The 17,951-nt window shown below is 44.1% G+C and overlaps 2 protein-coding genes across 2 annotated transcripts; both read left to right on the forward strand.

Annotated features, from left to right (window-relative positions):
* Positions 1–4,122: 4,122 nt before the first annotated feature.
* On the forward strand, positions 4,123–14,051 carry LOC140720803 (uncharacterized). Its single transcript, XM_073035649.1, has 2 exons — positions 4,123–5,609; positions 14,044–14,051. The coding sequence occupies exons 1-2, from the start codon at positions 4,559–4,561 to the stop codon at positions 14,049–14,051; spliced, it is 1,059 nt and encodes a 352-aa protein (XP_072891750.1). The 5' UTR covers positions 4,123–4,558.
* Positions 14,052–14,381: 330 nt separating this feature from the next.
* LOC140720804 (uncharacterized) lies at positions 14,382–15,689 on the forward strand. Its single transcript, XM_073035650.1, has one exon. The coding sequence runs from the start codon at positions 14,382–14,384 to the stop codon at positions 15,687–15,689; it is 1,308 nt and encodes a 435-aa protein (XP_072891751.1).
* Positions 15,690–17,951: the final 2,262 nt, after the last annotated feature.

Consider the following 17,951-nt stretch of genomic DNA (forward strand, 5'->3'; position numbering starts at 1 on the left):
TTGCTAACAAGGTTCACATGAATAATCTCAGGAATGATCGGCTTTATGTATGAGGAGCATTTGATGGTTATGGGGCTGTGCTCACTGGAGTTCAGACAGGGGTGAAAGGGGATGGGGTGGTTAAGTAAACCTACCGAATGCTGAAAAGCCTGGATGCAGTGGACGTGGAGAGGATGTTTCCATTAGAGAGTCTGGGATCTGGCAGCACAGTCTCAGAATAAAGATGCTTCCCTTCAAAACTTCATTAAAGACTTGGTCTCCTGCAAAGGTGCCATAGCAGGCCACAAATCACTCTCAATAGTCTGGTCCCGATTCCCCAGGCTTAGGTTTGCATTCAAGTACTTTAGTGATGTTTACAGGTTGCTGGAGAGCCCTTTCCAGGGCTTGAATAATCTGGTCTGTCTGTTCATTCTCATTATGTTTTCCCGCCTGTAACTCCTGATAGGTTTGGTATCTCAATTCTGCCTTCCATTTCCACTCCTCATCAGCTGAGAGAATCGCACAGCAGAGACCGAATAAATCTTGCAGGGTCATGTTAAACATTTGTGTAGTACTGTGGACACACTGAGCAAATTGTGCTGGTTTTTCTTTTCTATCTGGGGCCTGATTCATGATCATTTCTTGAGACTTCCAGGGTGCATACACAGGAATCACCATAAGCCAAAGGAGCAGCAGTCGGCCATTCAGCCCATCGAGTCTGCTCCGCCATTTCAATATGAGCTGATCCAATCTCCCCTTGAGTCCCATTCACCCGCCATCTCACCATAACCTTTGATGCCCTGACTACTCAGATACCTATCAATCTCTGCATTAAATACCCCCAATGACTTGGCCTGCACTGCCACCCATGGCAACAAATTCCATAGATTCGCCACCCTCTGGCTTAAAATTTTTTTTTGCATCTTCGTTCTGAATGGGTGCCCTGCAACCCTTAAGTCACGTCCTCTCGTACTAGACTCCCCCACCATGGGAAACAACTTTACCACATCCACTCTGTCCATGCCTTTCAGCATTCAAAATGTTTCTACGAGGTCTCCCCTCATTCTTCTAAACTCCAAGGAGTACAGTCCAAGAGCAGTCAAACGTTCCTCATATGTTAACCCTCTCATTCCCAGAATCATCCTAGTGAATCTTCTCTGAACCCTCTCCAATGTCAGCACATCCTTTCTTAAATAAGGAGCCCGAAACTGCACACAGTATTCCAAGTGAGGTCTTACCAGTGCCTTATAGAGCCTCAACATCACATCCCTGCTCCTATACTCTATTCCTCTAGAAATGAATGCCAATATTGCATTCGCCTTTTTCGCCACCGACTCAGCCTGGAGGTTAACCTTAAGGGTACCCTGCACGAGAACTCCCAAGTCCCATTGCATCTCAGAACTTTGAATTCTCTCCCCATTCAAATAGTAGACTGTCCGTTTATTTCTTCTACTAAAGTGCATGACCGTACACTTTACGACATTGTAATTCAATTGCCACTTCTTTGCCCATTCCCCCAATCTATCCAAGTCTCTCTGCAGACTCTCTGTTTCCTCAGCACTACGGGCCCCTCCACCTATCTTTGTATATCAGCAAACTTAGCCACAAAGCCATCTATTCCATAATCCAAATCGTTGATATACAACGTAAAAAGAAGCGGCCCCAACACGGACCCCTGTGGAACCGGCAGCCAACCAGTATGGGATGCCTTTATACAACAACACACACAAAATGCTGGTGGAACACAGCAGGCCGGGCAGCATCTATAAGGAGAAGCACTGTCGACGTTTCCGGCCGAGACCCTTCGTCAGGACTCAATGGGGATGCCTTTATTCCCACTCTCTGTATCCCGCCAATCAACCAACGCTCTATCCACGTATGTAACTTTCCCGTAATTCCATGGACTCTTATCTTGTTTAGCAGCCTCATGTGTGGCACCTTGTCAAAGGCCTTCTGAAAATCCCAATACACAACATCCACTACATCTCCCTTGTCTAGCCTACTTGTAATTACCTCAAAAAATTGCACTAGGTTTGTCAGGCAGGATTTTCCTTTAAGGAAACCATGCTGAGTTCTGCCTATCTTGTCATATGCCTCTAGGTACTCTGTAACCTCATCCTTGACAATTGACTCCAACAACTTCCCAACCACCGATGTCAAGATAACAGGTCTATAATTTCCTTTTTGCTTCCTTGCCCCCTTCTTAAGTAGCGTAGTGACATTTGCAATCTTCCAGTCCTCGGAACCAGGCCAGAATCTATTGACATTTGAAAGATCATTGCTAATGCCTCCGCAATCTCCACTGCTACCTCCGTCAGAACACGAGGGTGCATTCCATCTGGTCCAGGAGATTTATCTACCCTTAGACTATTCAGCTTTCTGAGTACTTCCTCTGTCATAATTGTGACTGCACATATTTCTCTTCCCTGACACCCTTGAATGTCCGGTATATTTCTGATGTCTTCCTCAGTGAAGACTGATGCATAATACTCGTTCAGTTCCTCTGCCATCTCCTTATCTCCCATTACAATTTCTCCAGCATCATTTTTTATCAGTCCTATATCTACTCACACCTGTCTTTTACTCTTTATATACTTGAAAAAGCTTTTAGTATCCTCTTTGATATTATTTGCTAGCTTCCTTTCATAGTTCATCTTTTCCCTCTTAATGACCTTCTTAGTTTCCTTCTGTCAGCTTTTAAAAACTTCACAATCTTCTGTCTTCACACTAATTTTTGCTTCCTTGTATGCCCTCTGCTGTGCTTTTACTTTGGCTTTGACTTCTCTTGTCAGCCACGGTTGCATCCTTTATCCATTCGAAAATTTCTTTTTCTTTGGAATATATCTGTACTGCACCTTTCTCACTTCTCACATAAACTCCAGCCACTGCTGCTGTGCCATCCTTCCTGCTAGTGTCCCTTTCCAGTTAACCTTAGCCAGTTCCTCTCTCATGCCACTGTAATATCCTTTACTCCACTGAAATACCGACACATCGGATTTTGGCTTCTCTTTCTCAAATTTCACAGGAACTCAATCATGTTGTGATCACTGCCTCCTAAGGGTTCCTTCACTTCCATCTCTCTAATTACCTCTGTTTCATCACACAATACCCAATCCAGTACAGCCGATCCCCTAGTGGGCTCAACAACAATGTTCTAAAAAGCAGTCTCGGAGACATTCTACAAATTCTCTCTCTTGAGATCCAGTGCTGACCTGATTTTCCCAATCCACTCGCATGTTAATATCCCCCAAAATTGGAATTCCTTGGAATGTAGAAGATTGAGGGGAGATTTGATGGAGGCATACCAAAATTATGAGTGTTATAGATGGGGTAAATGCAAGCTGGCTTTCTCCACTGAGATGGGGTGGGACTACAACCAGAGGCCATGGGTTAAGGGTGAAAGGTGAAATGTTAAGGGGAACATGAGGGGAAACTTCTTCCACTGACGGTCATCCAGGTGTGGAATGAACAGAAAACCCAGCTGGTCCATGCGAGCTCAGTTTCAACTTCTAAGAGGGTTGTATAGGTACCTGGATGGTAGGGGTACAGGAGCAGACAGTTTAAGTAGTTCAACACAAACTAGATGGGCCAAAGGGCCTGATTCTGTGTTGTACTTTTCTGTGACTGTGACAAGAACCTGAAATAATATGATTATTCATTTAATTCCTTTTAACAGCTGTGCGCATTCATCTGGGCAGGAAATGTTTACATGGCTTCAAAACTGTGGCACTTTACATTGACAGTAGATAAAAGAAAATCCCAGCTGCACGTCAACAAAGGGTATTTGTGTGAGAGTGTTTCAGTTACTGTGGGGCCAGGCACTCTTGCAGCTCAGTGGGAACAGGGAATAATACCAATGGAGAGAGTCAAACTGAGCCAGGTCACAGATTGGTGACGGCAGAAATGCCCCATTCTTATAGAGACAGGAAGATCATCAGAGAGTTTGATGGTCATTCCAGATACCAGCACTGTGCCCAGTTGGAAGATGATTTCTCTCTCCAACTTGCGTTGAACCTCACTGTAACAGTGTGATGCCAGATCACACCTTCACATCTCAAGTAATCTTGTCTGAAATATTGTCCTTCACCCATTGATGTACTATAAATCTTTTTCAGGTTAAAAACGACAAGGAAATTATCTACGGGAAGGTCGAACACAATACGCTGTTTTGTTGTCTATGTCCAGATATTTAAGAAGTGGAACAAGGGATTCACTCGATCATCATTCCTACTCAGACTGTGGGGAGGGATTCACTCGATCATCATTCCTACTCAGACTGTGGGGAGTGATTCACTCGATCATCATTCCTAGTCAGACTGTGGGGAGGGATTCATTCGATCATCTGACCGACTGGCACGCCTGTCAATTTACACGGGGGGAATCCATTTATCTGCTCAGACTGTGGGAATGGATTCAGTCGGTCATTTCAACTGAAGGTACATCAGCAGGATCACCATGGGCAAGGCCATTCACCTGTTCTGTGGCTGAGAATGGATTGAGACGGTCTTCCTGCCTGTTGGATACACCAGTCAGTGCACATTGAATTTGTGGGGAAGGATTCACTCGGTCATCTGACCTAATGGCTCACCAGCGAGTTCACACTGGTGAGCGGCCGTTCACCTGCTCAGACTGTGGGAAGGGATTCACGTTGTCAGCTCACCTACTGAGACACCAGTCAATTCACACTGGTGAGAGGCCATTCACCTGCTCTGACTGTAGGAAAACATTTACTTCGTCATCTGAACTTAAGTTACATCAGCGAGTTCACACTGGGGAGAAGCCGTTCATCTGCTCAGACTGTGGGAAAGGATTCATTTCATCATCTAACCTTAAAGTGCATCAGCGAGTTCACACTGGGGAGAGGCCGTTCACCTGCTCAGACTGTGGGAAAGAATGCACTTCATCATTCCAACTTAAGATACATCAGCGAGTTCACACTGGGGAGAGGCCATTCACCTGCTCAGACTGTGGGAAAGGATTCACTTCGTCATCTAATCTTAAGCTACATGAGCGAGTTCACACTCGGGAGAGGCCGTTCACCTGCTCAGTCTGTGGGAAGGGATGCGCGTTGTCATCTCACCTACTGAGACATCAGTTAGTACACACTGGTGAGAGGCCGTTCACCTGCTCAGACTGTGGGAAAAGATTCAATTCGTCATCTCAACTTAAGGTACATCAGCGAGTTCACACTGGTGAGAGGCCGTTCACCTGCTCAGACTGTGGGAAAAGATTCAATTCATCATCTCAACTTAAGGTACATCAGCGAGTTCACACTGGGGAGAGGCCATTCACCTGCTCAGACTGTGGGAAAGGATTCACTCAGTCATCCCACCTACAAGCACATCAGCGAGTTCACACTGGGGAGAGGTCGTTCACCTGCTCAGACTGTGGGAAGGCATTCACACGGTTCGCTACCCTACAAGCACACCGGTCAGTTCACACTGGGGAGAGGCCATTCACCTGCTCAGACTGTGGGAAAGGATTCACTTCGTCATATAAACTTAAGGTACATCAGCGAGTTCACACTGGGGAGAGGCCATTCTCCTGCTCAGACTGTGGAAAAGGATTCACTCAGTCATCCCACCTGCGAGCACACTACTCAGTTCACACCGGGGAGACTCTGGACACTTGCTCGGACTTTGGGAAGAGATTCTCTCAGCCAAATCAACCAAATGTGCATCATTGAGTTCACACTGGGGAGAACGTTCACTGGATGTGAGTCCATCACCGTTGCTGAATGCAATTTCGAGAGTGACTGTCGGTGCTGAACTCTGCAATTATTGCTGCTGCTCACCACACCCAGTTCTGCACCCTGGTCACTGGGCATGGGAGGAGTTTCTTCTGCTGCACATTCACCTTTAACGGGACTGGAGTTTAATATTCTGCATCTGTGACAAATAAGTCAGTTCTATTTTAAACTTTGTCTCTGGTACTTAGTGAATTTATAACACACCTAGTGTACAGTAGAGAGTCAAATCAGGCTGGCTGGACCTTGCCAGAGTTTCAACTACACGACAGTCCTTTTAAATCCTCCCCTGTTGTTCCCCTCTCGCTCTCCCTGTGAGATGGGTTCCAAACAGTCACCACTCTGTGGGTGAAGAGGTTTCCCTTGAATTCTCTGCAGACTGTAAAAGTCGAGCTGACTGCAGTTCTGTCTGAGATGTCCTTTGTCACTCTAATCTCTGGGCTCAGGAAGAATGACATTGGGAGTTAACCTCCTTATTTAGGGCTCATTTCCACATTATGGGTCATTTTCCCTGCTTCTAAAGTGTTGTTAGAGAACACCACTGTCCTCTAAAGACTGAAAGCAGAATGGGAAACCATCTGTTGGATGTTCAACGGAGCAGGGTCAGAAAGCAGAGGCAGGTCTGCACAGGGCAGAGTGTGGGGCTCCGGGAAATGGTTGGGGTAAGAATGGATCATGAGAAGGGAATCAGCAGCAGGGAGTGGAAACGAATAACAGAGTAGCAACATTTCGAAGCTGATTGACAGAAAATAATTTGGTTGTCTGACTGATGACACAAACAATACCTATTGTGAGGTGCTCCATTGGTCGAGGGAGATGTGGGTGTTGGGAATGGTTATATCTATTGAGGGAGTTAGTCCTGCTTGTTTATCCTGTAATATTATTTCTGGATGGTAATTATATAACCATATAACAATTACAGCACGGAAACAGGCCATCTCAGCCCTTCTAGTCCATGCTGAAAGCTTACTCTCACCTAATCCCACCAACCTGCACTCAGCCCATAACCCTCCATTCCTTTCCTGTCCATATACCTATCCATTTTAAAAAAAATATCGAACCTGCTTCTACCACTTCTACTAGAAGCTCCTCCACACAGCTACCACTCTCTGAGTAAAGAAGTTCCCACTCGTGTTACCCCTAAACTTTTTCCCCCTAACTCTCAACTGAAGTCCTCGTGTTTGAATCTCCCCTACTCTCAATGGAAAAAGCCTATCCACGTCAAATCCATCTATCCCCATAATAATTTTAAATACCTCTATTATGTCCCCCCTCAACCTTCTACACTCCAAAGAATAAAGATCTAACTTGTTCAACCTTTCTCTGTAACTTAGGTGTTTAAACCCAGGTAACATTCTAGTAAATCTTTTCCGTACTCTCTCAATTCTATTGAAATCTTTCCTATAATGCGGTGAACTGAACTGCACACAATACTCCATATTTGGCCTGAACAATGCCTTGTATAATTTTAACATTACATCCCAACTCCTATACTCAATGCTCTGATTTATAAAGGTCAGCATACCAAAAGCTTTCTTCACAAATCTATCCACATGAGATTCCACCTTCAGAGGACTATTCACCATCATTCTATTATCTATGCCCCATAGATCACTCTGTTCTACTGCATTATTCAATGCCCTACCATTTACCATGTATGTCCTATTTTGATTAGACCTACCAAAATGTAGTGCCTCACACTTATGAACATTAACCTCCATCTGCCATCTTTTTGTCCACTCTTCTAACTGGCTTAAATCTCTCTGCAAGCTTTGAAAACCTACTTCATTATCCACAACGCCACCTATCTTAGTATTATCTGCATACCTACTAATCCAATTTAGCACCCCATCATCCAGATCATTAATGTATATGACAAACAACATTGGACCCAGTACTGATCCCTGAGGCACACCACTAGTCACCGGCCTCTAACCTGACAAACAGTTATCCACCACTACTCTCTGGCATCTCCCATCCAGCCACTGTTGAATCCATTTTACTACTTCAATATTAATACATAATGATTGAACCTTCCTAACTAACCTTCCATGTGGAATCTTGTCAAAGGCCTTACTGAAGTCCCTATAGACAACATTCACTGCTTTACCCTCGTCAACTTTCCTAGTAACCACTTCAAAAAGTTGAATACGGTTTGTCAAACATGATCTTCCACGCAGAAATCCATGTTGACTGTTCCTAATCAGACCCTGTCTAATCAGATAATTATATACCATAGCTAAGAATATTTTCCATTAATTTACCCACCACTGACGTCAAACGTACAGGCCCATCATTGCTAGGTTTACTCTGAGAACCCTTTTTAAACAATGGAACAACATGAGCAATTCGCCAATCTTCTGGCACCATCCCCGTTTCTAATGACTTGAAATATTTCCGTCAGAGCTCCTGCTATCTCTACACTAACTTCCCTCAAGGTTCTAGGGAATATCCTATCAGGAACCGGAGACTTGTCCTCTTTTATATTCCTTAAAAGCTCCTGTACTTCCTCTTCTTTAAGCATCAGAGTTTCCATAACTACCCTACTTGTTTCTCTTACCTTACACAATTCAATATTCTTCTCCTTAGTGAATACCAATGAAAATAATTTTTCAAAATCTCCCCCGTAGCTGTCCACTCTGATTCTCTAAGGGACCAATTTTATCCCTCACTATCGTTTTGCTATTAATATAACTGTAGAAACCCTTTGGATTCATTTTCACCTTACTTGCCAAAGCAGCCTCATATCCTCTTTTAGCTTTTCTAATTTCTTTCTTAAGATTCTTTTTACATTCTTTATATTCCTCGAGCACCTCATTTGCTCCATGCTGCCTATATTTATTATAGATCTCTCTCTTTTTCCGAACCATGTTTACAATATCTCTTGAAAACTATGGCTCTCTTGAACTTTTAACCTTTCATTTCAAACTAATAGGAACATAAAGTTTCTGTACCCTCAAAATTTCACCTTTAAATGAACTCTACTTCTTTGTTATATCCTTCCCATAAACAAATTGTCCCAATCCACTCCTAAATCTTTTCGCATCTCATCAAAGTTAGCCTTTCTCCAATCAAAAATCTCAACCCTGGGTCCAGTCCTATCGTTCTCCATAATTATATTGAAACTAATGGTATTGTGATCACTGGACCCAAAGTGCTCCCCAACACATACCTCTGTCACCTGACCTATCTCATTCCCAGCAGGAGATCCAACACTGCCTCTCCTTTAGTTGGTACCTCTATGTATTGCTGCAAAAACCTATCCTGCACACATTTTACAAACTCCAAACCATCCAGCCATTTTACAGAATGGGCTTCCCAGTCTATGTGTGGAAAATTAAAATCTGCCACAATCACAACCCTGTGCTTACTACAAATATCTGCTATCTCCTTACAAATTTGCTCCTCCAATTCTCGCTCCCCATTATGTGGTCTATAATACACCCCTATAAGTGTTACTACACCTTTCCCATTCCTTAATTCCACCCAAATAGTCTCCCTAGACGAGCCCTCTAATCTGTCCTGTCAAAACACCACCCCGATATTTTCTCGGACAAGCAATGCAACGCCTCACCCTCTTGCCCCTCCGATTCTATCACACCTGAAGCAACGAAATCTGGGAATATTTAGTTGCCAATCACACCTGTCCTGCAACCATGTTTCACTAATAGCTACAACATCATATTTCCAGTTATCAATCCATACTCTAAGCTAATCCACCTATCTGACAATGCTTCTAGCATTAAAATAGATGCATTTAAGAAACTCTCCACCTCTTCCTCTCTGTTTATCCCTAACGGTGGAAGCAACTTTATCATCTTTTTGTTTTCCTTCTTCCCTACATCTTCGGTCTGAACCCACATCAGGGAGGAAGTCCAAATCAGCTCTGTGTTAAAAGTCTAACCATCACAGTAACTGAAGGCAGCTGCAGGTTCATGAGGGACTGTTACTGCCAGATTCTGCAGTTCTTGCGGCTGCTCATCGCACCCAGGACTGAACCCTGGTCACTGAGCATTGGAGGAGTCTGTTCTGCTGATGTTAGCCTTAAACTAGACTGGTGTTTAATATTGTGGATCTGTGAAAGATAAAAGAGTTTTGTATAAAATCCCGTGTCTCAGGTACTTACTGTCTCTATCACACTCAAAATGTACACTAGAAAGGCCACTCGGCCCATCTGGTACCTGCCCATGTTTCTGTTCCATATCCGTATATCAAAATCTATCCCTGCCGTTCCCCTCTCACTCTCCCTGAGATGACAGGTTGCAACTAGTCAGCACTCCGTGGGATAGGAGATTTCCCTTGAATTTCATAGAATCATAGAAATCTATTTTCCTAAGCTCCATGTACCTATCTGAGAGTCTCTTAAAAGACCCTATTGTATGCGCCTCTACCACTGTCGCTGTCAGTGCATCCCACACACCCACCACTCTTTGCTTAAAAAACTTAGCAATGACATCTCCTCTGTACCTACTTCCAAGCAGCTTAAACCTATTCCCCCTCGTGTTAGCGGTTTCTGCACTGGGAAAAAGCCTCTGGCTATCCACACGACCAATGCCTCTCATCATCTTATACACCTGCATGAATTCCCTGCATGATTTTCTCCAGTCTGAATAAGACGATGAGCTCACTGTGGTTTTGACGTTCTCGCACCCCTCCCCTCCCCTCTCCCTCCCCCCCTCCCCTCCCCTCCCCTCTCCCTCCCCCCCTCCCCTCCCCTCTCCCTCCCCCCTCTCCCCCTCCCCTCCCTCTCTCCACCCTACCCCTCCCCTCCCTCTCCCTCCCCCTTCCCCTCACCCTTTGAGTTTTACGTCACAGCCCCACCTCACTCAGGCACTTAAAGGGACACTCACAGAAAACGAACCTGCAGTCTCGTAACACAATGCACCTCTAAAGTCTGACAGCAGACTAGCGAGTGAATCTTCGATGGTGCAGAGTCAAAAACCAAAGAGTTGCCAGATTGAGTCAGGCTTTGGGGCTGCAAAGAGAGATGGGGTCTAGAGTTTACGAGGAGGAGGAATCAGACCAGCAGGATGTGGCTACAAAAGAAAGATTAGAAGCATTTGGAAACGGGTTGATCGAAAAAAAAGCTGGTTAATTTCTGCAAAATACTGGTGGAAATCAACAGTCAGGCAGCAATTGTGAAGAGGAATAAAAAGACAACGTTCAGACCGAGCCTCTTCAGCATGCCTAGACTGTGTACTCCGCTGCTTAGTTGCTGCCTGAGCTGCAGAGTTCCTCCAGCATTTTGTGTGTGTGTGTCTCTGTATTTCCAGCAACTGCAGAATCTCCTGTGTTTTATATCTGCATTTTACTTTGGCATTAGATACACATTGATATTGAGTATATTGCTTATGGGAGCCGCTTTCTGCGTTAAAACAGCTGCAGATTTTTCTATACACACGAAAAAAAATGAGGTATGGACATTGAACCGGTGCTTGCAGAAATGTTTAATCACACCGTGATTACCCATAGGGCCATGCGTTAAGAATTTCGCCGGCGCTGAAGCGCCGATGAAATGCGCAGGCATCAGGCTGAGGACGTCCCTGAGTTTCACGCATGCGCGCAGTACACAGAAGGCCTTGAAAATGTCGGTTGCAGGTAAGAGTGATTCTCCATGTTTTTATCTTAAACATCGACTTCGGAATAATTCCTGTGAATTTCGGACACCGTGACCCACAATACCGGGACAGTCCTGCCCTCTTCCCTCTCTCTCAGCCCCACGATCCGTACACGGGCCCCAGGGAGCTTCTGGCTGATGAGGGAATGGGAACCGATGGATCTCTCAGAGAGAGCTGAGCTCCAGCTTTCTAAATGCAAGGATTAGGAACTCGGAGAAAGGGAACAAAATCTTTTACATCACCAGTTGAGAAAATCACCTTTGTTTTATCTCCAATAACAGACAAGAGAAAATCTGCAGATGCTGGAAATCCAAGCAACACACACAAATTTCTGGAGGAATTCAGCATTCGTACTCTTTTCCATAGATGCTGCCTGGCCTGCTGAGCTCCTCCAGTATTTTGTGTGTGTTGCTTCCTCTACCTCCTCTTGCTCTGGACTTTTCTACCCGTGAGAACATGTTTTGTCCCATTCTGTCTGGGGACGTAATGATATCAAACACCTTTGCCCTGGGCAACAAGTAGCTTTCACATCACAAATGTGCCAGACTCCAGTGAGACAGAGTACTGCCCTTCCCTTCATATTCATTGGGATTTCATTCACTGAGTTCACCACCGTCAGTCATCGGGGGAGGGTTCAGGGGGAATATTTATGTAGAATACAGATACTGGGGATGCCTGTTTGCATTTTGGTAATGCAAGAGTTGCTGCAAAATTTGCAAATGGGAAGAAGTGGAGTGATATTTGGAAATCTGACTTTTTTTAGTGTAACTTAGCAAGCTAACCACATATGGACAATATACAAAAACTTTGGTGAGAAAATCCTTCATTACCCGTTCCAGGCCTGCTACATAGGTTCTGTGAGAGTGCAGATGAACTGGATCGAACCCAGAGGAGATCAAAGTTCCTATTGACAGTGATTTGCTAGCTGTGAAAATGAATACCTCTCTATATAAAATTCACTGTGCACATCTTGTCACTGGGTAAAAAATGCACAGTATATGCAGACTGATTATTACAAATTAGAGGGAATATTGGAGGGAAGGAGGGGTGACCTCCAATGGCCCTGATGCCCTCACCTACAACATGTGCATCCAGCTGCAGCTTGTAACCCTGCACTTCAATGAGCTGGAATTTGAAATGGATGAATTCTAGATCATCCAGGAGTTGGAGGTGTTGATAGATATGACAGGCAGGGAGGTGAGTTACACCCAAGGTGCAGGACACAGGAAACTGGGTGAGAGTCAGGAAGGAGAATGAGGTTAAATAGCCATCGCAGAGTACTCCAATGGCCATGCCCGGACAACAACAAGTGGAACACTTTGGAAACTGTTGGGGGGAGGAAAGTCAAAGGGCTGATAAGTGGATTTGTTAGTTAGGGGAACAGAACAACAGGCAACTAATATCTTAGTGGTAAGGCTTACTAGAGGTAGTGGGGGTTGGGGCTGATATGGTTAAAGTAAGTTGTAGGGGGAATGGGAGCCAGAAAGACAGAACAGATAGTGGAGATGATTAATTGAATTGACTTTATTATGCACACCCTTCATATGGATGAGGAGTAGAAATATTTACGTTACATTACTGTCTAAATGTGCTATGTGTAATTGAAATTGATTTATAATAATTAGTTTGTATATAGGACAGTCAAGAAAGCAGAGAAATCAATTATTCAGTCTGATGGCCTGGTGGAAGATGATGTCCCGGAACCTGTTGGTCCTTTTGCTGTGGTACCGGCTCCTGGATTGTAGCGGCAGGAACAGTTTGTGGTTGTGGTGAATTTGGTTCCCGATATCCTTTGGGCCCTTTTTATAAAAAATCCATACCCCTACCATCCAGGCTCCCATCCAAACTTCTTTTAAATGGTGAAACCGAGCTCATATTCACCACTTGTGCTGGTATCTCATTCCAAACTCTCACAACCATTTCAGTAAAGAGCTTTTCCACATGTTCCCATTAAATTTTCACCTTCCCCACTTACCCCTGACCTCTGCTTGTCATCCCACCCAACCTCAGTGGAAAAAGCTGCTTGCATTTATTTACCCAATCTTCTCCCTCATCATTTTGTATACGTCTGACAAATCCTCAAAGCGATGTATAATTTCCGTATTTATGTTTAGAACTTTTTTAGGTGTATAAGATGATGAGGGGTATTGATCGTGTGGATAGCCAGAGGATTTTTCCCAGGGCTGAAATGTCTAACACGAGGGAGCAGAGTTTTCAGGTGCTTGGAAATAGATACCAAGGGGATGTCGGGGTCAGTTTTCTACACAGAGACTGGTGGGTGCATGGAATGCACTGCCGGCTTTTTCGGTGAGCGTGTTTCAGTTACTGTGGGGCCAGGCAGCTCAGTGGGAACAGGGAATAATACCAATGGAGAGAGTCAAACTGAGCCAAGTCACAGATTGGCGATGGCAGAAATGCCCCATTCTTATAGAGACAGGAAGAACATCAGACAGTTTGATGATCATTCCAGATACCAGCACTGTGCCCAGTCAGGAGATGATTTCTCTCACCAACTTGGGTTCAACCTCACTGTAACAGTGTAATGTCAGATCACACCTTGACAACTCAAGTGATCTCATCTGAAATGTTGTCCTAAACCCATTGATGGATTTTGTAAATCTTTTTACAGGTTAAAAATGACAACGAATTTGTCTACGGGAATCCCGAACACAACACACCAGTTTTGCTGTCTCTGTCCAGATACTTAAGAAGAGGAGCAAGCGATTCACACAATCATCCTTCCTGCTCAGACTGCGGAGAGGGATTCACTCGATCATCTGACCGACTGGCACGCCCATCATTTCAAACAGGTGGGGAACCCATTCATCTGCTCAGAAAGTGGGAATGGATACAGTTGGACATTTCATCTGAAGGGACATCACCAAGTTGACACTGGGGCAAGGCCATTCACCTATCCTGTGTGTGGGAAGAGATTCAGTCAGTCTTTCCACCTGTGGACACACCAGTCAGTTCACACTGGGCAGAGGCTGGTCATCTGCTGAATTTGTGGGGAAGGATTCACTCGGTCATATGCCCTAATGGCTCATCAGCGAGTTCACACCGGGGAGCGGCCGTTCACCTGCTCAGAATGTGGGAAGGGGTTCAATCAGTCATCTCATCTGAAGGTACATCAGCGAGTTCACACTGGGGAGAGGCCGTTCACCTGCTCAGACTGTGGGAAGGGATTCACTCAGTCATCCCACCTACAGAGTCATCAGCGAGTTCACACTGGGGAGAGGCCATTCACCTGCTCAGACTGTGGGAAGGGATTCACTTGCTCATCTGATCTGAAGAAACATCAGCGAGTTCACACTGGGGAGAGGCCATTCACCTGCTCAGACTGTGGGAAGGGATTCACTCGGTCATCTTTTCTGAAGGTACATCAGAAAGTTCACACTGGGGAGCGGCCATTCACCTGCTCAGACTGTGGGAAGGGATTCATTCTGTCATCTGAACTGAAGGTACATCAGCGAGTTCACACTGGAGAGAGGCCGTTCACCTGCTCAGACTGTGGGAAAGGATTCACTCAGTCATTTAAACTGAAAATACATCAGCGAGTTCACACTGGAGAGCGACCATTCACCTGCTCAGATTGTGGGAAGAGATTCACACAGTTAGCCCACCTACGAGCACACAGGTCAGTTCACACTGGGGAGAGGCCATTTACCTGTTCATACTGTGGGGAGGGATTCATTTTGTCATCTCAGCTACTGAGCCACCAGTCAGTTCACACTGGGGAGAGGCCATTCACCTGCTCAGACTGTGGGAAGGGATTCACTCAGTCATACACCCTACTGGTTCACCAGCGCCTTCACACCGGGGAGCGGCCGTTCACCTGTTCGGACTGTGGGAAGGGATTCACTCAGTCATCTAAACTGAAGTTACATCAGAGAGTTCACACTGGAGAGAGGCCATTTACCTGCTCAGACTGTGGGAAGGGATTCACTTGCTCATCTGAACTGAAGGTACATTGGAGAGTTCACACTGGGGAGCGGCCTTTCATCTGCTCAGAATGTGGGAAGGGATTCATTCAATCATGCAATCTGAAGGTACATCAGCGAGTTCACACTGGGGAACGACCGTTCACCTGCTCAGACTGTGGGAAGGGATTCACTCGGTCATCTGAACTGAAGGTACATTGGAGAGTTCACACTGGGGAGCGGCCGTTCATCTGCTCAGAATGTGGGAAGGGATTCATTCAATCATGCACTCTGAAGGTACATCAGCGAGTTCACACTGGGGAAAGACCGTTCACCTGCTCAGACTGTGGGAAGGGATTCACTCAGTCCTCCCACCTACAAGCACACCTGTCAGTTCATACTGGGGAGAAGCCATTCACCTGCTGAAGCCTGAATTATACCTCTGCGTAGACGCTATGCCGTTGTGAGCATTTCTACTTGTGAGTTCGTGTGTCTGCGTCGCTCTGCCAAAATGCTAGTTGGTGTTGGGGTTCTGTGCTACTGTGTTGATTTGACTCGTGTTGAGTTGGGAACAATGGCGACTGCTGACTACGTCTTGTTGGAGTTGGAGCTAATCAATGTTGCAGAAGTGTTACTTCTTTTGAAATTACTGCAACGCAGAAAAATGACAAGTTTTCCCATTACTTTGTGCAGTCCGCGATGTCCAAAGCAATGTTGGTGGAAATTTCTTTGCACGATTTTGATGCCATTTTCAAGTTTTTATTGTCTGCCAATGAAGAGTCGTGCACATGTACATATTTTCTGACTACCTCACCTAACCTCTCCTTGATGTGGTCCACCTTCCAACTTCGAAGCGACAGGAAATGCATAGGAGGAAACTGGCTGCTGCCAAGTGGACCAATCACAGTTCTTGCAGTCTGTGTTGCCGCGATGTGTAGCTACATTTTTGGGAATGTGCGCGTTAGGCTACATTAGGCGAAGGACTCTCATGGAGGCGCTACATGGAGTAGGTTGCATTCTGGCTTTGCTCCGTTCATTTTAAATTTACTTACCACCCCTTTAATATCTTTATCAAAGTGTTTATAACACTTTTATATATTTGAATTTTAATCGACTGAAATGGCTTACAGAGGAAGAAAGTCATTAACCGAAGGCAAGGGAACCGGCAGTGAAAATGGAAAGAAAGACGATGTCTTTGAACAGCCTAAAAAGTTTCAACTTACTTTACTGGCTATCTAGAATCTTTTGGATGAAGAACTTGATGAAAGATTTATTACCTTGGAATTATGGTTAAAGGAGAGCGAAGGTACATTGGCAACACTTGAAAAGAAGAACGAAAAAAAGTAGCGGCAAATTTCAGAGTTTATTAAAGCTGGGAAACAGAGAGATCGCAAATTGAATTCTTTGGATATGAAATGAAGTTCAACCACTCAAACCCTGGAGCAGAACAAAATCAAGATTACTGATTTGGAGAGTCGAAGCCACAGACTGAATTTGTGAATAGTAGACTAGTGAGGACGTTGAGAGCCGGGATCTTACTCAGTTTTTTTCTCAATTCTTCATCTCATTTTTCAATCTTTTTTATTGGTTTCCAAATAAAGAATATACAAATTGGAAGAGGAGTTTAACAAGTAGATAATATAAAAAAAACATATAAACAGCATATAATGTCAAAATCAAATAGATAAAATGCTTCCTCTGGAATAATCCCAAAAATTGCTGTAAGTGGATTACGTTGAACATCCGCATCTATAACTTTAGATAATATTCCAAACACATCCCACCAAAAATTATTTAAACTTAACACAAGAACAAAACATTTGAGTCAGAGTAGCCACTTCTGCGTTACATCTGTCACAAATAGGGCTTATATTAGGAAAAAATATGTACCAATTTATCTTTGGACATATGGGCCCTGTGTACTATCTTAAAAATTCTTAATGGAGGTCTTTGGCTCGGACGTATTTTCTTCCCTTCCTGCACTCGACCGCACACATTGGGCGCTGAAACCAAAACCATTGAAAGGGTTTAAACCACGTCATGTCACAATGTGAATACTAAGAAGAACTTCATTCGGATTGCTCATCAGAAAGGAAGTACTGAGCATGAGAATCTTAAGTTTCATTTTGTTGAAGATTTTTGTCCTGAGGTTATGCAAGAAAGATTGCATTTTAAAATGGTGATGTCAGAATTATATCAGAGGAATCTTTGTCCAGCTTTGTTATATCCCTTTCACCTAAGGGTTGCTCTGCCCAATAAATCATTCAAATGCTTTAAATCCGTGAATGAAGCAAAACAATTTCTCAAAGAGCTAAGCTTGAACGCAGATGTCTAATGTTTTGAAGATCAACATTTGAGCTTGGATGTCTCTGAAATTTACCATTCCGTTATGTCTGTGTGTAACTGGTTTATTAGTTAACCGCCAGCTTATAGATTTGGACACTTTAGAACTTTGCCCTTGGGTTGATTACAGTCGTACTGTGTTTTGACATTCGGATGTTTATTATGTTTCCATGTTAAAGTTTCTTTCCTTTTCCTTCATTGTTTTACTTTTTTTATTTTTAATTGTTTGCTTTTGAAAATCATTAAGACTTTATATGCTGATTATTTCCTTTTTCTTGAAATATTATTAAGATTGTATTTTGTGTCATTTTTTAAGACCTTTTCTTTTAAAATGGTCTGCAATTG

Source organism: Hemitrygon akajei, unplaced genomic scaffold (genome assembly GCF_048418815.1).
Source record: "Hemitrygon akajei unplaced genomic scaffold, sHemAka1.3 Scf000047, whole genome shotgun sequence".
Taxonomy (NCBI): domain Eukaryota; kingdom Metazoa; phylum Chordata; class Chondrichthyes; order Myliobatiformes; family Dasyatidae; genus Hemitrygon; species Hemitrygon akajei.

Excerpts from the sequence above, each read along its gene's own strand:
- LOC140720803 (XM_073035649.1), top strand. The coding sequence starts at position 4,559 with ATGGCTCACCAGCGAGTTCACACTGGTGAGCGGCCGTTCACCTGCTCA.
- LOC140720804 (XM_073035650.1), top strand. The coding sequence starts at position 14,382 with ATGGCTCATCAGCGAGTTCACACCGGGGAGCGGCCGTTCACCTGCTCA.